Here is a 20,816-nt window from a genome sequence, read left to right as displayed (position 1 = left end):
GCAGGCATAGCTAGGACCCATACGGGTGCCCATAGCTACACCTTTAGTTTGGTGGAAGTGGGAGGAGCCAAAGGAGAAATTATTAAGAGTAAGGACTAATTATTAAGAGTAAGAGTAAGGAGAGAGTTTTATTTGGGTTTTCTTTAGTGCTGGAAATGGTTACATCCCGACACGCGGGACAGAAGCAAGGTCGCATTGTGTATTCCACGGACCAGCAAATCCCGGCCGGCTTAGCTAACAGAGCAGTGGACATTCCTGCTGAAGTCCGGAGGAAAACACACAGAGGGGGATCACAAAGCCGAGGAAAGAGGACTGGGTCGAGACAACAGAGACTTTTGGAGAAGAGGAGTTCGGTGGGTAATACTGTTCCGGCTGACCGGAAGTGCACCGAGAGCGGTAAGCGTAAAGGAGTTGCATGCTTACTGATCTGGTTAATAACAGATGGTGCAATCCGGGTATATTACGATCGAGGAATGTGTTTGCAGACTGGATATTGAACTTTTTACTGTTGGACTTCGGCCACATTCCACTGTGATACAACACGTGGCGGCACGGGAGGTCGTTCCTGCCTGTGGCCATCGAACGTGCAGCTCCTCCTGTGGAGGGTCAGACACCCTGAGCCAATAGACTGGTCCTGGCCTTATTTTCCATCTGGCATAGTTTTGCATTTTGTTGTTTGATTGTTGGGGTTTTTGTATTGCTATATTTACGCTCTATTCTTGGTTGGTGCGGCTGTAACGAAACCAAATTTCCCTCGGGATTAATAAAGTATATCCATCTAATATTTCCACAATCTGCAGTTGTGATCAGTTGTTATTCACCTGTTGTGTGACCCTGTTTAGGAGTTGTTGAACAGCCATGTCCTACACTTTGGAAATTGCTTATTTGCTGCATCAATTCACACACTTACCTGATCAGTAACAATCTCATGGAGATCTGGAATGCTAAGATCAGCTTTGACAAATGGAATTTTGTCTACTTCCTCAGGGAAAGGTCGATGTTTGACATTGTACTTGATTCCTACGTTATCTTTTGGAGTGGGATGAGGTTCTGGAACAAATGCCTGTGGATAATATTAGATATTATGTTACAATCACCTTTCTCATCCACATTTCCCTCCACATATCAAGCCATTCTTCCACATGGTCACCCCTGAATCCTGCTGGGATGTACCTCCATTAAAAAATGTCGGAATGCTATTAGGATGTGTGGTTTTCAACTTCCACAGTTTCCAGCAGTGAATACTGGCTAATTACCAGGAACAGGACGCCAGTGTGATTAGTCCTCTCTGCAAGGAAGGATGTAGTCAATTATAAATGAGAACTGCTAACTCAGCAAAAACTCAAATGAAACCTAGACCAATTGGCTGAGTTCCACATTATCTACATCACTAGAAACTAAAATTTAAGTATATTCTAATTGCTTCGGGAATAATTAAAGATATTCTTTGCACAAGGGGTTATTGTAGCATGCCATGCTATGCCACAGGGAGGCAATTTTCCAGGAGGAAACAGAAGAAAAGATAGCAATGAAGATCAAGGGTGAATGGGTTTGAAGTTTCTTCCTTTGCTAAGTGATTGCTCTGCAAAGATCAGGAGCTAACACTCATCTTGAGGTGCCTTTGTACAGCAGTCCCTGCAGAGTGCTTTTGTTGAGTATTTCTGTGATTCCAACTAATGACGAAGGAATGGCGATATATATTGAGGTTAGGATGGTGCACTGCCCTGCACCCGCAGGCAGTGGCATTCTTATACACCATCCATCCTTGTCCTCCTGTCCATAAGACCATAAGACATAGGAGCAGAATAAGGCCATTCACCCCACTGAGTCTGCTCTGCCATTCCATCATTGCTTATCCCGGATCCCACTCAATCCCATACACCTGCTTTCTCGCCACATCCTTTGATCAATCTGAATGATCAGGGAACGATCAACTTCTGCCTCAAATATACCCACAGATTTGGCCTCCACTGCAGTCTGTGGCAGAATACTCCACAGATTTACTACTCTGGCTAAAACAATTTCCCTTTACCTCTATTCTAAATGGTCGCTCCTCAATTTTGAGGCCATGCCCTCTATTTCTGGGTACCCCCACCATAGGGAACATCCTCTCCACATCCCCCCCATGTAGTCCTTTCAACATTCGGTAGATTTCAATGAGGCCCCCCCCGCCCCACCACATTCTTCTAAATGCCAGTGAGTACAGGCCCAAAGCTGCCAAACACTCCTCATATGTTAACCCCTTCATTCCTGGAAACATCCTCGAGAACCTCCTCTGGATTCTTTCCAATGACAGCATATCCCTTCTGAGATAGGGGCCAAAACTGTTGACAATATTCCAGATGCGGCCTGACTAGTGTCTTATAAAGGCTCACAATTATCTTTTAGCTTTTTATATTTTATTTGCCTTGAAATAAATGACAAATTTACATTTGCCTTCTTTACCACAGACTTAACCTGTAAATAAACCTTCTGGGAGTCTTGCACGAGGACTCCCAAGTCCCTCTGCACATCTGACATTTGAACCTTCTCCCCATTTAGATAATAATCCGCACTATTGTTTCTTTTACCAAAATGCATTATCATACATTTCCCAACACTGTATTCCATCTGCCACTTTTTTTGCCCATTGTCCTGCTGCAATCACATTGCTTCCTCAGCACTCAATACCCCTCCACCTATCTTGGTATCATCCGCAAACTTTGCCACAAAGCAACAATTCCATTATCTAAATCACTGACAAACAACGTGAAAAGTAGCAGTCCCAATACTGACCCCTGAGGAACACTACTAGTCACCGGCAACCAACCAGAGAAGGCCCCTTTTATTCCCTGTAACTCCATAGGATTTTATCTTGTTAAGCAGCCTCATATGTGTCACTTTATCAAACGCCTTCTGAAAATCCAAGTAAATGATATCCACTGCCTCTGTTTTGTCCACCCTGCCTGTTACTTCCTCAAAGGACTCTTAACAGATTTGTCAGGCAAGATTTTCCTTTCAGAAACCATGACGCATAAGGCATTGGTATAAGACCAAATTTGGAGTATTGTGTACAGTTCTGGTCACCCAATTATAGGAAAGATGTCAATAAAATTGAGAGAGTACAGAGGAGATTTACTAAAATATTGCCTGGGTTTCTCTCCTAAGTTACAGAGAAAGGTTGAACAAGTTAGGTCTTTATTCTTTGGTGCGTAGAAGGTTGAGGGGGGACTTGATAGAGGTGTTTAAAATTATGAGGGGGATTGATAGAGTTGACGTGGATAGGCTTTTTCCATTGAGAATGGGGGAGATTCAAACAAGAGGACATGAGTTGAGAGTTGAAGGGCAAAAGCTCAGGGGTAACATGAGGGGGAACCTCTTTACTCAGAGAGTGGTAGCTGTGTGGAACGAGCTTCCAGCAGAAGTGGTTGAGGCAGGTTCGATGTTGTCGTTTAAAGTTAAATTGGATAGATATATAGACAGGAAAGGAATGGAGGGTTATGGGCTGAGTGCAGGTCGGTGGGACTAGGTGAGAGTGAGAGTTCGGCACGGACTAGAAGGGCCGAGATGGCCTGTTTCCATGATGTAATTGTTATATGGTTATTATGATGTTATATGGTTATGACTTTGACTCATTTTATCATTAGTCTCCAATTTCCTCGAAACCTCATCGTTAATAATAGACTCCAACACTTTCCCATAGAACCATAGAAACATTACAGAACAGAAAAAGGCCTTTTGGCCCTTCTTGGCTGTGCTGAAACATTTTTCTGCCTAGTCCCACTGACCAGCACCTGGACCATATCCCTCCATACACCTCTCATCCACGTACCTGTCCAAATTTTTCTTAAATGTTAAAAGTGAGCCCACATTTACCACTTTATCTAGCAGCTCATTCCACACTCCCACCACTCTCTGTGTGAAGGAGCCCCCCCCAATGTTCCCTTTAAACTTTTCCCCCTTCACCCTTAACCCATGTCCTCTGGTTTTTTTCTCCCCTAGCCTCAGTGGAAAAAGCTTGCTTGCATTCACTCTATCTATACCCATCATAATTTTATACACCTCTATCAAATCTCCCCTCATTCTTCTACGCTCCAGGGAATAAAGTCCTAACCTATTCAACCCTTCTCTGTAACTCAGTTCCTCAAGTCCTGGCAACATCCTTGTAAACCTTCTCTGCACTCTTTCAACCTTAATATCCTTCCTGTAATTTGGTGACCAAAACTGCACACAATACTCCAAATTCAGCCTCACCAATGTCTTATACAACCTCACCATAACATTCCAACTCTTATACTCAATACTTTGATTTATAAAGGCCAATGTACCAAAAGCTCTCTTTATGACCCTATCTACCTGTGACACCACTTTTAGGGAATTTTGTATCTGTATTCCCAGATCCCTCTGTTCTACTGCACTCCTCAGTGCCTTACCATTTACCCTGTATGTTCTACCTTGGTTTGTCCTTCCAAAGTGCAATACCTCACACTTGTCTGTATTAAACTCCATCTGCCATTTTTCAGCCCATTTTTCCAGCTGCTCCAAATCCCTCTGCAAGTTTTGAAAACCTTCCTCACTGTCCACTACTCCTCCAATCTTTGTATCATCAGCAAATTTGCTGATCCAATTTACCACATTATCATCCAGATCATCGATACAGATGACAAATAACAACTACCACTCTCTGGCTTCTCCCATTGAGCCAATGTCTAATCCAATTTACTACCTCACCATGTATACCTAGCGACTGAATCTTCCTAACTAACCTCCGATGGGGGGACCTTGTCAAAGGCCTTACTGAAGTCCATATAGATAACATCCACTGCCTTCCCTACATCCACTTTCCTGGTAACTTCCTCGAAAAACTCTAATAGATTTGTTAAGCATGACCTACCATGCACAAAGCCATGTTGACTCTCCCTAATAAGTCCCTGTCTATCCAAATACTTACAGATCCTATCTCTTAGTACTCCTTCCAATAATTTACCTACCACCAATGTTAAACCTACTGGTCATAATTTCCCGGATTACTTTTTGAGCCTTTTTTAAACAAGGGAACATCATGAGCTATCCTCCAATCCTCCAGCACCTCACCTGTAGATACCGACATTTTAAATATATCTGCCAGGGCCCCTGTAATTTCAACACTAGTTTCATTCAACGTCCGAGGGAATACCCTGTCAGGTCCTGCGGATTTATCTACTCTGATTTGTCTCAAGATAGCAAGCACCACCTCCTCTTCAATCTGCATAGGTTCCATGACCTCACTACTTGTTTGCTTATTTCTATTGACTCCAAGCCAGTTTCCTTAGTAAATGCAGACACAAAAAACCCATTTAAGATCTCCCCCATTTCTTTTGGTTCCATACATAGCCAACCACTCTGATCTTCAAGAGGACCAATTTTATCCCTTACTATCCTTTTGCTCTTAATATACCTGTAAAAGCTCTTTGGATTATCCTTCACCTTGACTGCCAAAGCAACCTCATGTCTTCTTCTAGCCCTCCTGATTTCTTTCTTAAGTATTTTTTCACACTTTTTATATTCCTCAAGCACCTTATTTGCTCCCTGTTTCCTTTACATGTTTTACATCTCTCCCTTCTTCTTTATCAGAGTTCCAATATCCCTTGAGAATCAAGGTTCTTTATTCTTACTCACTTTGCCTTTAATCCTGACAGGAACATACAAACTCTGCACTCTCAAAATTTCTCCTTTGAAGTCCTCCCACTTACCAATCACATCCTTGCCAGAGAACAACCTGTCCCAATCCACGCTTTTTAGATCCTTTCTCATTTCTTCAAATTTGGCCTTTTCCAGTTTAGAACCTCAACCTGAGGACCAGATCTATCTTTAGCCATGATCAAGTTGAAACTAATGGTGTTATGATCACTGGAACCAAAGTGTTCCCCTACACACACTTCCGTCACCTGTCCTAACTCGTTTCCTAATAGGAGGTCTAATATTGCATCTCCTCTAGTTGGTACCTCTATATATTGATTTAGAAGACTTTCCTGAACACATTTTGCAAACTCTAACCCGTCTAGACCTTTAACAGTATTGGAGTCCCAATCAATATGTGGAAAGTCAAAATCCCCTACTATCAGAACTTTATATTTCCTGCAGTTGTCTGCTATCTCGCTGACTATTGGGTGGTCTATAATCCAACCCCATTAATGTGGTCATACCTTTCCTGTTTCTCAGCTCCACCCATATGGCCTCGGTAGACAAGCCCTCTAATCTGTCCTGCCTGAGCACTGCTGTAACATCTTCTCTGACTAGCAATGCCACCCCCCCCCACCCTTCATCCCTCTGCCTCTATCACGTCTGAAACATCGGAACCCTGGAACGTTAAGCTGCCAGTCCTGCCCCTCCTGTAGCCAAGTTTCACTAATGTCTATAATGTAGTAATCCCATGTGTCAATCCACACCCCCAGCTCGTCAGCCTTTCCCACAATACTCCTCGCAGTGAAATAGGCACACTTCAGAAGATTATTACCACCACACGTAACTCTTCTGTTTCAGACTTTGAATGAACTTTTAACATTATTTATTTCACCCCTGCTCCACTATCTGCTCTGGCACTCTGGTTCCCATCCCCCTGCAAATCTAGTTTAAACCCTCCCCAATAGCACTAACAAACCTCTCTGCAAGGATATTGGTCCCCTTTTAGTTCAGGTGTAACCCGTCTCCCTCGTACAGGTCCCACCTGCCCCAGAACAGGTCCAAATAATCCTGAAATCTAAAACCCTGCCCCCTACACCAGTTCCTTCAGCCACGTGTTCAACCGCCAGAGCATCCTATTCTTACCCTCACTGACACGTGTCACAGGTAGCAATCCTGAGATTACCACCCTTGAGGTCCTGCTTTTTAACTTCCTACCAAGCTCTCTATACTCACTCTCCAGGACCTCCTCACTCTTTCTTCCTACGTCAATGGTACCGATGTGTACCATGACATCTGGCTGATCACCCTCCCACTTCAGAATGCTGTGCACGTGATCAGAGACATCCTTGACCCTGGCACCCGGGAGGCAACAAACCATCTGGGAGTCTCTGTCAGAACCTCCTGTCTGTACCTCTAACTATCGAGTCCCCTATCACAACCACACTCCTCCTCTTCCACCCTCCCTTCTGCACTGCAGAAGCAGACTCAGTGCCAGAGATCCGGCTGCCGCAGCTTGTCCCAGGTAAGTCATCCCCCCGCCCCCCCCCCCCAACAGTATCCAATGTGGTATACTTGTTGTTGAGGGGAATGGCCACAGGGAAATCCTGCTCTGCCTGCCCTTTCCTCTTCCCTCGCCTGACGGTAACCCAATTACCTGTGTGCTGCTCCTTTGGCGTAACTACCTCCCTGTAGCTGCTATCTATAATCTCCTCATTCTCCCGAATGATCCGCAGGTCATCCAGCTCCTGCTCCAGTTCCCTAACGCGGTTTGTTAGGAGCTGCAGCTGGATGCACTTCTTGCAGGTGTTGTTGTCAGGGACACCGGGGGGGGGGGCCCAACCACTGAGATTATGTTAACTGGCTTATAATTTCCTTTCTTTTGCCTTCCTCCCTTCTTAAAGATTGGAGTGACATTTGCAATCTTCCAGTCCTCCGGGATGACGTCAGAGTCATGGGTTTATGAGGTGCTAGGAGGGACATTTTGACAGGTACGTGGACAGGAAAGAGTTATAGAGCAGGAGTTCCCAACCTGGATCCCTTGCTTAATGGTATTGTTCCATGGAATCAAAAAGGTGGAAAATCTGAGATAGAGAGATATGGGCTAAATGCAGGCAATTGGGACTAGGTTAGATGGACATCTTGTTAGTATCCATTTATACAAAAGGGCCTCTTTCTTTGTTGTATGATTCTATGAATCTAAAATTCCTTTAGGGGTTATTTTAGATTTCTTCATTTTTTTTGGGAGGGAAAGCACTGCCATCAAGTTTGGCGTTTACTGTCATCTCTGACTGACCATAAGAAGGTGGCTGTGGTTCCACAGATTCAGATGTAATTATCTCAAGTACATTGAAATATACCGTGAAATGCGTCATTAACAACCGACATGACCTAAGGAAGTGTTGGGGGCAGCCCGCAAGTGTAACCACACAATTCAGCGCCAACAGAGCATGGCCACAATGCTCAGCAGAACAACACAGAACACAACAAGCAACAAAACAACAGCAAGACAAGCCCGTTCCTCCCTCTCACCCATGCACACACATGGACCTTCAAGCCCAGTAAAGGTCATCTGCAGCCTCACAGGGTGGGAAGTTTCAGCATTTAGACCCAGTGACAAATAAGGACCTGTAATAGACTTCTGAGTCAGGTTGCTCTGTGACTTGGAGAAAAGCAAGTTGACATATGGTTGTTAATGGTAAAGGACATGCTGGTGGCTTGGGAGGCATTGATAGAACTGCCTGGCAGATAACTGTAGTGAGTTTTATAGGTGTCACACATTTTTGCCACATTGAATGTTTAGAGCAGTGTTTGGATAACAAGGCGGCTTGTTGTTTTTCTACGCCTTTCACTTGTTCTTTTTGTCTTGTTTGTATTATGGAAACTGTTGGAGCCTGCGACAATCAGCTTGCAGCGGCAGTGAAGGATCCAGTGCTATAGTGTGTCCGGAAAGCTGCCTCGTGGAGATCACGAGGGGGGCCGAAAAGGTCCGAGAACAAAAGCTGACTTACCGAAAAGACCAGAAGAGGCATGGGGTCATGAACAACTCCACCTCAAAGTGGCGAGGAAGATTAAGGCATTGAGGTGAATGCGGAGAGGGTCAGAGATGGTCAGCAGCTGGATTGGTGGTCATTCTTTACAAAAGGACTGAGTTTGCATGGCTGCACTCCTTGTATGCAGATGAAGAGATACTTCCCATCTTGTGGCTGATTGGCAGGTGGGTGATGTGTGTAATGTGATAGTAGTTGTGGCAGTGGCGTGGTGTGGTGTGGGTGTTCAGTACTACTGCTGCTGTTCTTTTCTATGAGAGAATCAGGGATTGTTATGCGTAGCGGGTTGGTGATTGTTACCATGGCTGTTTTTTGCTGTGCGGAGGGGGGAATTTTGGGGTCTGCGAGTTTTGTTTTCTTTTTTGTGTACTGATATCTTTTCTTTCACCAACACCCATGGTCTCTCTGTATTTAATAGCTATCTGGTGCAGACAAGTATCAGAATTGTATCGCACATGCATACTTCGAGAATAAAATTAAATGAAGTTTTGAATCTTTGCCCTGGATCAGCCCTAGCTGATAGAGTACTGTTTTATTTGTACTTATCCATATAACTTGTGAGTTTTCTATCACACTCCTGACTTATCTTGGAGGGTTAAAATATGTCAGGAGGTGAGTCATTTGCTACAGGATACCCAGTATCTGTCTTGTCCTCGCGGCCACATTTTCATGTGGCTGTTGCAGTGTACCTTGTAGTCATATACACTGAACCTCCAGACTAAAGATAGATGTGAATGCACAGGGTGATGGGGGTCTATCCAGCACATCCAGGGCAACATCAAATCACTGCCGACTCATGCTTTATTGACGCTGGAAACAGGGGAGATGGGTCACTCCTAATACCTCACCCTGACCCTGACCTGCTCTGACAAACACAATATTTACGTAGAAGTCATTTAAGTTTTTGTTTATCGGTGATCCCTGAAATGTTGATGGTTGGAAAATAGAGAGACGGCAATGTCATTAAGTTCAAGAAGGTGGCTAAGTTCTCTCTTATCAGAGATGGTCATTCCTGGCACGTGTGGCATGCAAGTTACTTACTACTTATTGACCTATCTATGAACATTGCCCAAGTCTTGTTGCATATCAGGATAGATGGCTTCACGATCTAAAGGAATACAAATGAAACTGAATCCTAGGCAACTGTCACTGAACATTGCCCTTCCCAACTTTATAATGCATGGAACATCACTGTTGAAGATGTTTGGACTTAGAACACTGCCCGAAACTCCTAGAACAATGTCCTGAGACTGAGATGGTCTTCAACAACATCAGCCATCTCTTCACTAGTGACAGAAGCGATTCCAGTCAGTGGAGGATTCACTGCCTTTAAGTTAGTAAGGCTCCTTGATGCCACACATTGCTGCTTTGAGTGTGCAGAATTCAGCTCAAGCATCAAACTCTGATGAATATGTTGAACTATATGAGTACTACACATTTCTATCAAATGTGAAATTACTGGTACACCTGTAAGTGAAAAATACACCGGCCAATACTTGCTCAATGGAATGTCTTCTTGGCCCTGTTAGCTACCCGCACTACCAGCATGCACACTGCTGCCTTATTGCTCCTTTCTGCCTGGAGGTAATTCAGCCATAAGTGGAGTTATAAGTTTCCATATATAAAACTAATGCAGGCTTATCACTTTAAGGTGAAGAATATGGTGCTGTTACTTTGGGTAATATAGCACTGGGGCATTGAATTCAAACCTTTTGGTTTGCTCGAGATCCTCTTGGCTGGTGATGGAGCTGCATGGTCCACGCATGCCTTCCAGACATTCCCCGGAGCAGCATAGTAACGGATGGGCAAGGGTCTATTGGAAGAGCAGACGAAACACAAGGCAGAGTAAGACCATAAGACACAGGAGCAAAATTAGGCCATTCAACCCATCAAGCCTGCTCTACCATTCCATCATGGCTGATTTATTTTCCCTCTCAACTACATTCGCCTGCCTTTTCCCTGTAACCTTTGATGCCCTGACTAATTAAGGACCTTTCAATCTCCACTTTAAATATACCCAATGACTTGGCCTCCACAGCTGTCTGTGGCAATGAATTCCATAGATTCACCACTGAATACTGAAATACAACTTAAAGTTAGAATGATTAATAGAATCTATTTATTTATTTTACAAACAACCACTGGACACCACTAACCACTGGCAGCCAACCATCAAAGGCTCCCTTTATTCCCACTCTTTGTCTGCTGCCAATCAGTCACTGCTTTTTTTCCATGCTGGAACCTCCCCTGTAATACCATGGGCTCGTAGCTTGTTAGGCAGCCTCATATGTGGCACCATGTCAAAGGTCTTCTCAAAATCCAAGTAAACAATATCAATCGATTGCCCTTTGTCTATCCTGCTTGTTATTTCTTCAAAGAATTCTAACAGATATGTCATGCAAGATTTTCCCTCCAGGAAACCATGCTGATTACAGCCTATTTTATCATTTGCCTCCAAGTACCCTGAAACCGACTCCAAAATCTTCCCAACCACTGAGGTCAGACTAACTGGTCTATAATTTTCTTTCTTCTGTCTCTCTCCCTTCTTGAAGAGTGCAATTTTTCAGTCTTCTGGAACCATTCTAGAATCTTGTGATTCTTAAAAGATCATTTATTAATTTAAAAATAAGCTGAAGAAAATGACTGAACAACAGGACTCAGCTCAGTAATGTCTGCGTAATCTTACACAGGAAAATGAAAAATTTTACATGTTGTCAGGAAGAATAAGGAAGAGACAATATTCTCAAATAGATACAGGATTAGTGATATATGTATGTAAATGGTTGAAAAGGCAGAACAGGTTGAGAAAAGAAATGGGATGCCATCTCTTACAAGCAAAGTTATGGAGTACAAGAACCAGGAAGTTAGAAAACAAGGTTTTGACTATAACTGGAAAACTGTACACAGCTCTTAGCAACAAACATCAGGACAGATATGAGGCCATTTAGAGATAGAGCAGAAGAGAAAGATTCCAGACCTCAGGGGCTTTGTGTGGAATAGAATGGTGAAGCTAGGGTTGCTCTTATTACAGAGGAAGTTAAGGAGGAAGTTGAAAGATATACTTAAAACCACCAAACTACTGGGGTGCCTAGATTTTTCACTTTATATCAGATGATTAAAGTCACCCATTTGCCTGCTCAGAAAGGTCTACCACAAAGCTGGAGTACAAAGAAAGTAGGACAGGGCTTCAAAGTTTGTCTTTCTTGAGCACCTTTAATGAAACTGATCTTCCTTTTCCACCATGAGCTCAAAATCTACATACATAAAAATGATGATGTACTTAACCTGACAGAGATTTAAAACTTACTCTGATCATTGCCCAGGGGCTGTTCTAGCATTGCTAAGATGATGCTGTTATCCAAGACAAAGTATCTGAAGTGGTTCTTGCTGGTTGAGGTCAATCTGGAGTACTTAATTAGTGTCTCTTCATTCAGAAGACTGCATGGTGAGGCAGGCCCACTAGGAGAGGGGAATGCTCCAAGTATCTGCATTATACTGGGAAAGAAAGGAATGTTACAGCTGTTTAATGCATATTAAAAAAAGGACACCATATACAAAGCAAATTCCATGCTAATACAATTCTACATCATACAGCCATAAAACATAGAAGAATGAAACTATATGACCCATTAAGTCTGCTCTGCCATTCTATTATGGCTGATTTATTTTCCCTCTCAGCTCTGTTTCCCTGCCTTCTCCCCATAACCTTTGACACACTTAATGATCAAGCAATATTAACCTCCACCTTAAATATACTCAATGACTTGGCCTCCACAGCCGCCTGTAGCAATGAACTCCATAGGTTCACCATCCCTGGCTAAAGAAATTCCTCCTCACCTCTGTTCCAAAGAGACATCATTCTATTCCAAGGCAGCACCTTCTGGTCCTAAACTGTCCCACTGTTGGAGATGTTCTCTCCACATCCACTCTAAGCTTTCAATATTCAATAAGTTTCAATGAAATCCCCCACCTATTCTTCTAAACTTCAGCCTAAAGCCATCAAACACTACTCACACATTAACAAGAGAAAATTTGCAGATGCTGGAAATCCAAGCAACACACACAAAATGCTGGAGGAACTCAGCATTTTGTGTGTACTACTTGTAGACTAACCCTTTCATTCCTGGGATAATTCTCGTGAACCTCCTCTGGATCTGCTACAATCCTATCACATTGTCTTAGATATTAGGCCTAAAACTGCTCATAAAATTACAAATGTGGTCTGACCAATAGCTGATAAAGCCATCTACACTCTGTCCACCAGAGAAAGCAGGATCTCCCAGTGGCCACACATTTTAATTCCACGTCCCATTCCCATTCTGACATGTCTATCCACGGCCTCCTCTACTGTAAAGATGAAGCCACACTCAGGTTGGAGGAACAACACCTTATATTACGTCTGGGTAGCCTCCAACCTGATGGCATGAACACTGACTTCTGTTAATGCCCCTCCTCCCGTTCTCACCCTGTCCCTTATTTATTTATATATATTTTCCTCCCTTTTTTCTCTCTCTGTCCCTCTCACAATTACTCCTTGCCTGCTCTCCGTCTTCCTCTGGCACTCCCCTCCCCCTTTCTTTCTCCCTAGGTCTTCCGTCCCATGATCCTCTTCCTTCTCCAGCCTTGTATCCCTTTTGCCAATCCACTTTCCAGCTCCTAGCTCTAACCCTCCCCCTCCTGTCTTCTCCTATCATTTCAAATCTCCCCCCCCCCCCTCAAATCTCTTACTATCTCTTCTTTCAGTTAGTCCTGACAAAGGGTCTCGGCCTGAAACGTCGACTGTACTTCTTCCTATAGATGCTGCCTGGCCTGCTGCGTTCCACCAGCATTTTGTGTGTGCTGCTTGAATTTCCAGCATCTGCAGATTTCCCCGTGTTTGCTGATAAAGCCTCAGCATTACAACCTTGCCCTCTAAAAATGACTGCTGCCATTGCACTTGCCTTCCTCACCATTAACTCTATCTGAAAGTTAATCTTTAAGGAATCCTGCACAAGGGCTCCCAAATCCCTTTGCAACTCTGATTTTTAAATATTTTCCTTGTTTACAAAAAGTCTACATCTTTATTCTTTCTACAAAAAGTGCATGACCATACACTTCTCTACACCGTATTCCAAATCCCACATCTTTGCCCATTCTCCCAATCTGCCAAGTCCTTCTGCAGACTTTAGGAAGGGAAATTCGTGCACCAGTTGGAATTTTATGTCAGTTCCTATTTTTACTGTCATTGGAATCTCTGGGTTTGTAGCTCAGCACTACTGCCCAATGGAGCAGAGATAAACAACACCAGTTATGTATAATACAGAACGAGTACACACTTCTGTCTGAATATAACAGAATCTGTTTTGTACTGCCAGGAATAAAACTGAACTATTTGGGTTTCTGCCTTCAAAGTGAGTTAAAGCTGTACTGGAATTGGGGAATCAATCCAGGGAAATCTGTCTTTAACTGTTAGTTACTCCTCTTACCAAGTAAGTGTAGCTTCAGCAGCATCCTTCACCCGCATTGAAGCAGGGTTCAGCTCCTTATCTCCCTTGTATCGCACCTCCTGATCACTAGTCTTTGACTTGCTTCCTGAGATACCCAGCTCCACAATCTCCAGCACCTCAATCAGGCAGTCCTGATAAAGCAGATAGAAAATTAGGCTATTAAAACAAAAACTTCATGCGCCATCTTAAAAGTTAATCTGATCAACCATCCTAGTTAACCCTACCCACCTCTCGCTATTACCTCAATCACTGCACTGTAAACACTTTTAAACTACCTTTTATAAAGCTGTTTACATTGTAAATACATGGTGTTATGTATTTATGCACATATTATTCCTTTTTTTTTCTTTTTTATAATTTTTTATTTGGATAAGGAATTCACAAGTATCATGTACTTTTTTCACATGTATAACCTTTTCCATTTTTTTATATGTATAAAACTATAATTATTTATACATTCCTAAGTACACATTAAGATGATATAAAAAGAAATTAGACACTTAAATAGATAATTATGTACAGTTGAAATTCTAATCTATTAGGCCAAGTAATGATATTAGTTGTTAAGAAAAATAGTAATAATAGTGGATTAATAATAATTTCCATACATCTCTTCTGGACCATTTCTTCTGGTCCAAAATGTTGTATGTAAGCCTATGTAACAACCGTTGTAGGTGTTTATATCCTAACTTGTTCATGCTTGCTCCTGCCCCCAAACATAATTATCCAATCCCTATGTACTTATTCACTTAATTTTATCATTTTTTATCCCTTTCCCAAATCTTTTTCTTTACTTGTGTTAATTCTCTATTTTCCAAAAAAAAACAAAAGCAGTAAACATTTAGACCAGAGGTGCTTACGTTAGCAATATTACTGTGTTGATGAGAAGAGCAGTATAAATCATTAGGAGAGTCATCTAAAGTCTGCTCGCTTTGGGGTTATATATTCAATCCATTTATTCCAGATTTGATAAAATTTTTCTTTTTGAATTCTCAGGGAGTAAGTCATCTTTTCCATTTTAAATATTTCCAAGATTATTTTGTGCCAATCTTCTAATGTAGGTGGTATTGGATTTAGCCAGTTTCTAGTGATTGATTTCTTACTTGCCGCTAAAAGGGCCTGCAGCAACTTTATATCTTTCTTCTGTTCAAGAAACAATACATGCCCCAAATAGAGCGTCTCAAAGTTCAGAGGTATCTGGGTCTTAAGTACCTTAACTAATGTTCTATGAATACCTTTCCAATATAGACTTAATTTAGGGCAATCCCAGAAAATATGGAAACGATTTGCCTCCTTGGAGCCGCACCTTCTCCAACACGCCACGTTTGTGTCTTTATATTTTTCCTGATATGGGGTCTTGAAGTATCTTATAATATTTTTCCAACAATGTTCTCTCCAAGTCAAAGAATTAGTCGAAGACCACTGAAAGCTGCAGATTTTCCCCCAAGCCTCCTCTGAAAGTACCAACCCCACTTCTCCCATTTCTCTTTAATATACAATGTGTTTACATTTTTAACATGGGAGAGTGCATTATATAATCGAGAAACTGATTTATTAGGTATTGAACTGCAAGCCGAATTCAGGATCTTGAAAAATTCTAATTCTACTGTTGATAGGTCTGTATATCTACAACTCTGGTTAACATAGTGTTGTACTTGAAGGTACCTGAAAAAGTCATTGTGTTCTAGGCCATGCTTGTCCTGCAGGAATTGGAAACTTTGTAATGCTCTTTTATGTATAAATGAGAGGTAGGTTGTAAGACCTTTCTTTATCCATAGTTCAAATCTTTTATCTCCTCTGTTGGGAAGGAATTTGGTATCATATGCACACCATCTGAAAAGTTCTAACATGTTATTGATTCCACATGAATTAACCACCTTCTGCCATACTTTTAATGTAAGATTTATCCAACTGTTTTTAAACTTTTCCAATTGGGCCATCAATCCTTTGTCAGCTATTGAGGCCTGTAGAGGAAAACTGTCAACCAATCCAAATTCTATTTCCTTCCATCTAGCCTTATATTCCCTATTACACCAATATAACAGAGGGGTTATCTGTGAAGCATAAAAATAATTTCTCAAACAAGGAAGAACCATACCTCCTCCTTCCTTCCCTAACTGTAAGGTGTTATATTGAATTCTAGGTTTCTTTCCTTGCTAGATAAAGCGGAAAATCCATTTGTCCCATTCCCTGAATTGATTATCATCCACCTCCACAGGTAAAGTCCGGAAAAGATACAGTAACCAAGGGAGAATGTTCATTTTTATAGTATTTATCCTTGAATTTAAACTTAAAAAGGGGATAAGATTCCATCTATGCATATCTGCTTTTATCTCTGAGATTAATGGCCCATAATTTACCTGTGACAGCGTTGAAAGATCCTTCGGCAGGATTATTCCTAAATATTTTAATGATTTAGCTTCCCACTTAAGATCATAGCACATATTATTCCATATCCATACTTCTCACTTTAATTTTACATCGTTCTTTATAATTGTTAAATGTTGTTGTTTTATGTTGCACAATGCACCATAACACAGCACAGCAAGGGTGGTGACACTTGCAGGCTGCCCTCAACACGATCCTTGCTGATTTGATTTGACTCAAAGACACATTTCACTGCATGCTTTAATGTACATGTGGCAATTAAGCTTATCTTTATTGGAGAAATTTAAAGAGGAACAGATACAATTTTGAAGGACCAGCAAATTGAGGCCTGGAGCAGATCAACTGAGAATGAACTGATCACAGGTCAGGCCTGAGTCCTAACCTTGTTCTTATTTTCTTACATTCTCTAATTTGCGTGTATTAATGATAGAGGGATGAAGACTGATTTCTCATTTCTGAACTAACTTGGGAAGTTCTATGCTTCTCCACTCTTCTAATTCTTTCTTACAATCCCCAGCAGGAGATGATGATGGCGGGTGGAAAGAAACAGTCAAAATGTGACAGAGAAGAATAACACAAAATGTTACGAGTCATTCAAACTACCAGATGTCAAAAGTACCTTTTCATTTAGCATGTCCGAATGTTCTGTGAGCCAGACACAGAGACACTGAAAGGCTGCCACTATCATGGAGTGTAGGTCTCGGGAATGAAATGGTGCAGGCCGGCTACACTGGTAAACGATGTAGCCACACACAGAACTGATGGCACGCTTTCGGTCTGATGAGTCCACACTCACCTTTACCTGTTTAACAGAACAGACAGTAACTATTCTGGATGATCAGCTGATAAAGAAAGCAAGAAGGCTGGTGGAAAGGAGGGTGCTGAATCTTCAGAGCCAGTCTGACATACTGAGAAAGGCCTATTCCCACTTTGCTCACATTCTTACAGCTTCATTCCAAAATCATGCCTGGTTAAAGTTTTGTCCAATTCCCTAACAGCTGTTCTATGAGATAGCACATATTGAACTGTAATGTAGAAAATACTGCAAAACACACATCAGTTCCATTTCTGTCCTGAGTGCTGCTTCAAGCCAACGGTACACTGGTGGAGGTGTGGCCTCACAAACTCTGGTGCAGTCTGTATATTCCCCTGTGATTGTATGGCTTCCCTCCAGCTGCTCTGACCTCCTCTCACAAGTGAGTGGTAGAACTTGGGGTGAAATGATGGGGATGTGGGGAGAATATAACTGGATCCATGTAGGAAAATGAGTGCTCAACAGCAGGTATGAACCCAATGGTCCGAAGGGCCCTTTCTTGTGCTGTAGCCAGGCACAGAAGGATACAGAACTAATGTAGGCAATTTGGATTAGTGGAAATGGACATGAACAACTGAAGAGACTGTTTCTATGTTGTACAATCCTACAGATACTCCAAACTTCAATGTTTTAATGCTTCTGTCCAGCTTTATTTGAACCCACTGAGATGGCATTCAGGTTCCCAGTTTTACTTTGCCTTCATTACATCTTTGAAAATTAAATAGCTAATTTTTACAAATTCAAGCATGCAAAACACTGAATTAGATGAGAGTTACACAGGGCCTCCCCCCTACAAATATTTGCCAAAGTCAGGTCAATGACACGAGTGCAATACAAGATATGACTTCACTGGCTACTAAAATCCTGCCTTCTGGTATAATACTGACACATTGTGGAATATCACACAGGGACAGCAGTTCATATCACACACTGGGAACTGAGGAATTAAAATCCAAATAATCAAATGAACCTGAACTTGGAAAAGAAAAGTCACTCTCTGTGAAATGTTCATTAGTTCATTGTAAAAACCCTGATATCCTTCAAGAGAAGGAAACCTGCCTGTTACCCAGGCTAGCCCACATGTAACAACAGACCCAACAATGTGCCTTGGTTAGGGGCTAAAGACGGACAATTCTATATACTGACAAGGACAGCAAATTTCACAAGAGTGAACAAATAAATTCTTTTAAAAAGCCTGAAAAATGTTTAAAAGCTGTTGCAAAATCCAGCATCTGAAGCTCTAGTGTTTTCACAACATCTTCTGTTGATGATCCAGGAAATAACAAACACAACAGTCATAGAACATTACAGCACAGAAACAGGACCTTCAGCCTATCTAATCTGTGCTGAATTAGTAATCTACCCAGTCTCATCAACCTACACCTAGACACTACACTCCATACCCCTTCCCATCCATGTACCTATCCAAATGTATCTTACATTTTGAAATCAAATCCGCAACCACCACTTCCGTTGGCAGCTTGTTCCACACTCTCACCATCCTCTGAGTGGAGATCCCCCTAATGTCCCCCTTAAACATTTCACCTTTCACCCTTGACCCATGACCTCTAGCTGTAGTCTCACTCAACCTCAGTGGAAAAAGCCTGTTTGCATTTAACCTATCTATATCTCTCATAATTTTGTATGACTATCAAATCTCTCCTCATTCTTCTATACGCTAGGGAATAACGAATAAAAACCTAACCCGTGCAACCTTCCTTATTTCTCAGGTTCTCAAGTCCGGCAACATCCCTGTGTAATTTCTCTGCACTCTTTCAATCTTATGTACATCTTTTCTGTAGGTAGTGACTAAAATGGCACACAATATTCCAAACCGGACCTCACCACCATTTTATACACTTTTAACATAACATTCCAACTCCTGTACTCAATACTTTATGTGCCAAAAGCTTTCTTTACCAATGACGCCACTTTCAATGAATTATGCATTCCTAGATCTCTTTATTCTGTTGCACTCCTCAGTGCCCTCTCTTTCACTGTGTAAGACCTACTCTGCTTTGTCTTCCTAAAGTACAACACCTCCACTTCACACTTCTCTGCATTACATTCTATCTGCCATTTTTCAGCCCATTATTTCAGCTGGTCCAGATCTCACTGCAAGCTTTGATAGTCTTCCTCGCTGTCCACTATACTCACAATCTCGGTGTCATCCACAAATTTGCTGATCCAGGAAACCACATTGTCATCCAGATAACAAACAACAACGGATCCAGCACTCTACTAGCTACAGGGCTTCAGTCAGAGAGGCGACCATTGACTACGACTCTCTGGCTTCTGCTACGAAGCCAATGTCTAGTCCAATTTACTATGTCATCTTGAATATCAAGTGACTGAATGTTCTAGACCAACCTCCCATATGGGAATTTGTCAAAGGCCTTGCTAAATTCCATTTAGACAACATCCACTGCCTTGCCTTCATGAACTTTCCAGGCAACGGCTTTTAAAAAAACTCTAAAAGATTGGTTAGACATGACCTGCCACGCACAAAACAATGTTGATTATCCTTAATCAGCATCTGTCATTCCAGATAAATATACATCCAGACCTTTAGAATACGTTCCAATAATTTATCCACTACTGATGTCAGGGTTTGATTTCTGATCTTATTCTCAAAGCCTTTCAGAAGGTTATCTGGTATGGTTCAGGAGGATTAGAAAATTCCAAATGACACTCTATTCTTCAAGAAGGGAGGAAGGCAGAAGAAAGGAAATTATAGGCCAATTAGTCTGTCCTCAATGGTTGGGAAGATGTTGGAGCCAATTGTTGAGGATGTGGTTTCTGGGTACTTGGAGGCACATGATAAAATAGGCTGTAGTCAGCATGGTTTCCTTAAGGGAAAATTTTGCCTGACAAATCTGTTGGAATTCTTTGAAGAAATAACAAGCAAAATAAACAAAGGAAAAGTCTAGACTATTTTCTATATGGGCATTCAAAATTCAAAAATCCAAGGTGCTAAGAGTTTTGGAAGTCCTCTTTCAGGATTCCCTTACAGGGCGATCGGGTAGTGATGAAGGCAAATGCAATGTTAGCATTCATTTCAAAAGGACTAGAATATAAAAACAAGGATGTAATGCTGAGGCTGTACAAGGCACCAGTGAGGCCTCACTTGGAGTATTGTGAGCAGTTTTCAGCCCAGTATTTAAGAAAGGATGTGGAGAGGGTTCAGAGGAGGTTCATGAAAATGATTCCGGGATTGAAAGGGTTAACGTATGAGCAGTGATTGAAGGCTCTGGGCCTGTACTCACCGGAATTTAGAAGAATGAAGGGACATATCATTGAAACCTATCGAATGTTGAAAGGCCGAGATAGAGTGGATGTGAAGAGGATGCTTCCTTTGGTAGGGGCTCAAAAAATGTCCTTTTATAACATAGATGGAGGAATTTCTTTAGCCCGAGCGTGGTAAATCTGTGAAATTCA

The 20,816-nt window shown here is 41.9% G+C and overlaps 1 protein-coding gene across 9 annotated transcripts in view; it reads right to left on the bottom strand.

Annotated features, from left to right (window-relative positions):
- The window catches only part of ralgapb (Ral GTPase activating protein non-catalytic subunit beta), a 191,750-nt gene that overhangs the window by 60,878 nt on the left and 110,056 nt on the right, over window positions 1–20,816 (bottom strand). For all 9 annotated transcript variants that reach the window (XM_072244752.1, XM_072244759.1, XM_072244746.1 and 6 more), the window contains 5 exons: window positions 17,184–17,366; window positions 14,156–14,307; window positions 11,998–12,185; window positions 10,400–10,503; window positions 911–1,063 (listed from right to left, as the gene is read on the bottom strand). In XM_072244752.1, the coding sequence (XP_072100853.1) occupies window positions 911–1,063; window positions 10,400–10,503; window positions 11,998–12,185; window positions 14,156–14,307; window positions 17,184–17,366 (780 nt within the window). The remainder of the gene's footprint in view (window positions 1–910; window positions 1,064–10,399; window positions 10,504–11,997; window positions 12,186–14,155; window positions 14,308–17,183; window positions 17,367–20,816) is intronic.

This window comes from Mobula birostris, chromosome 2 (assembly GCF_030028105.1).
Source record: "Mobula birostris isolate sMobBir1 chromosome 2, sMobBir1.hap1, whole genome shotgun sequence".
NCBI classification, from domain to species: Eukaryota; Metazoa; Chordata; class Chondrichthyes; order Myliobatiformes; family Myliobatidae; genus Mobula; species Mobula birostris.
The sequence above is the reverse complement of the archived record's forward strand: the minus strand, read 5'-3'. Positions and strand labels throughout refer to the sequence as shown.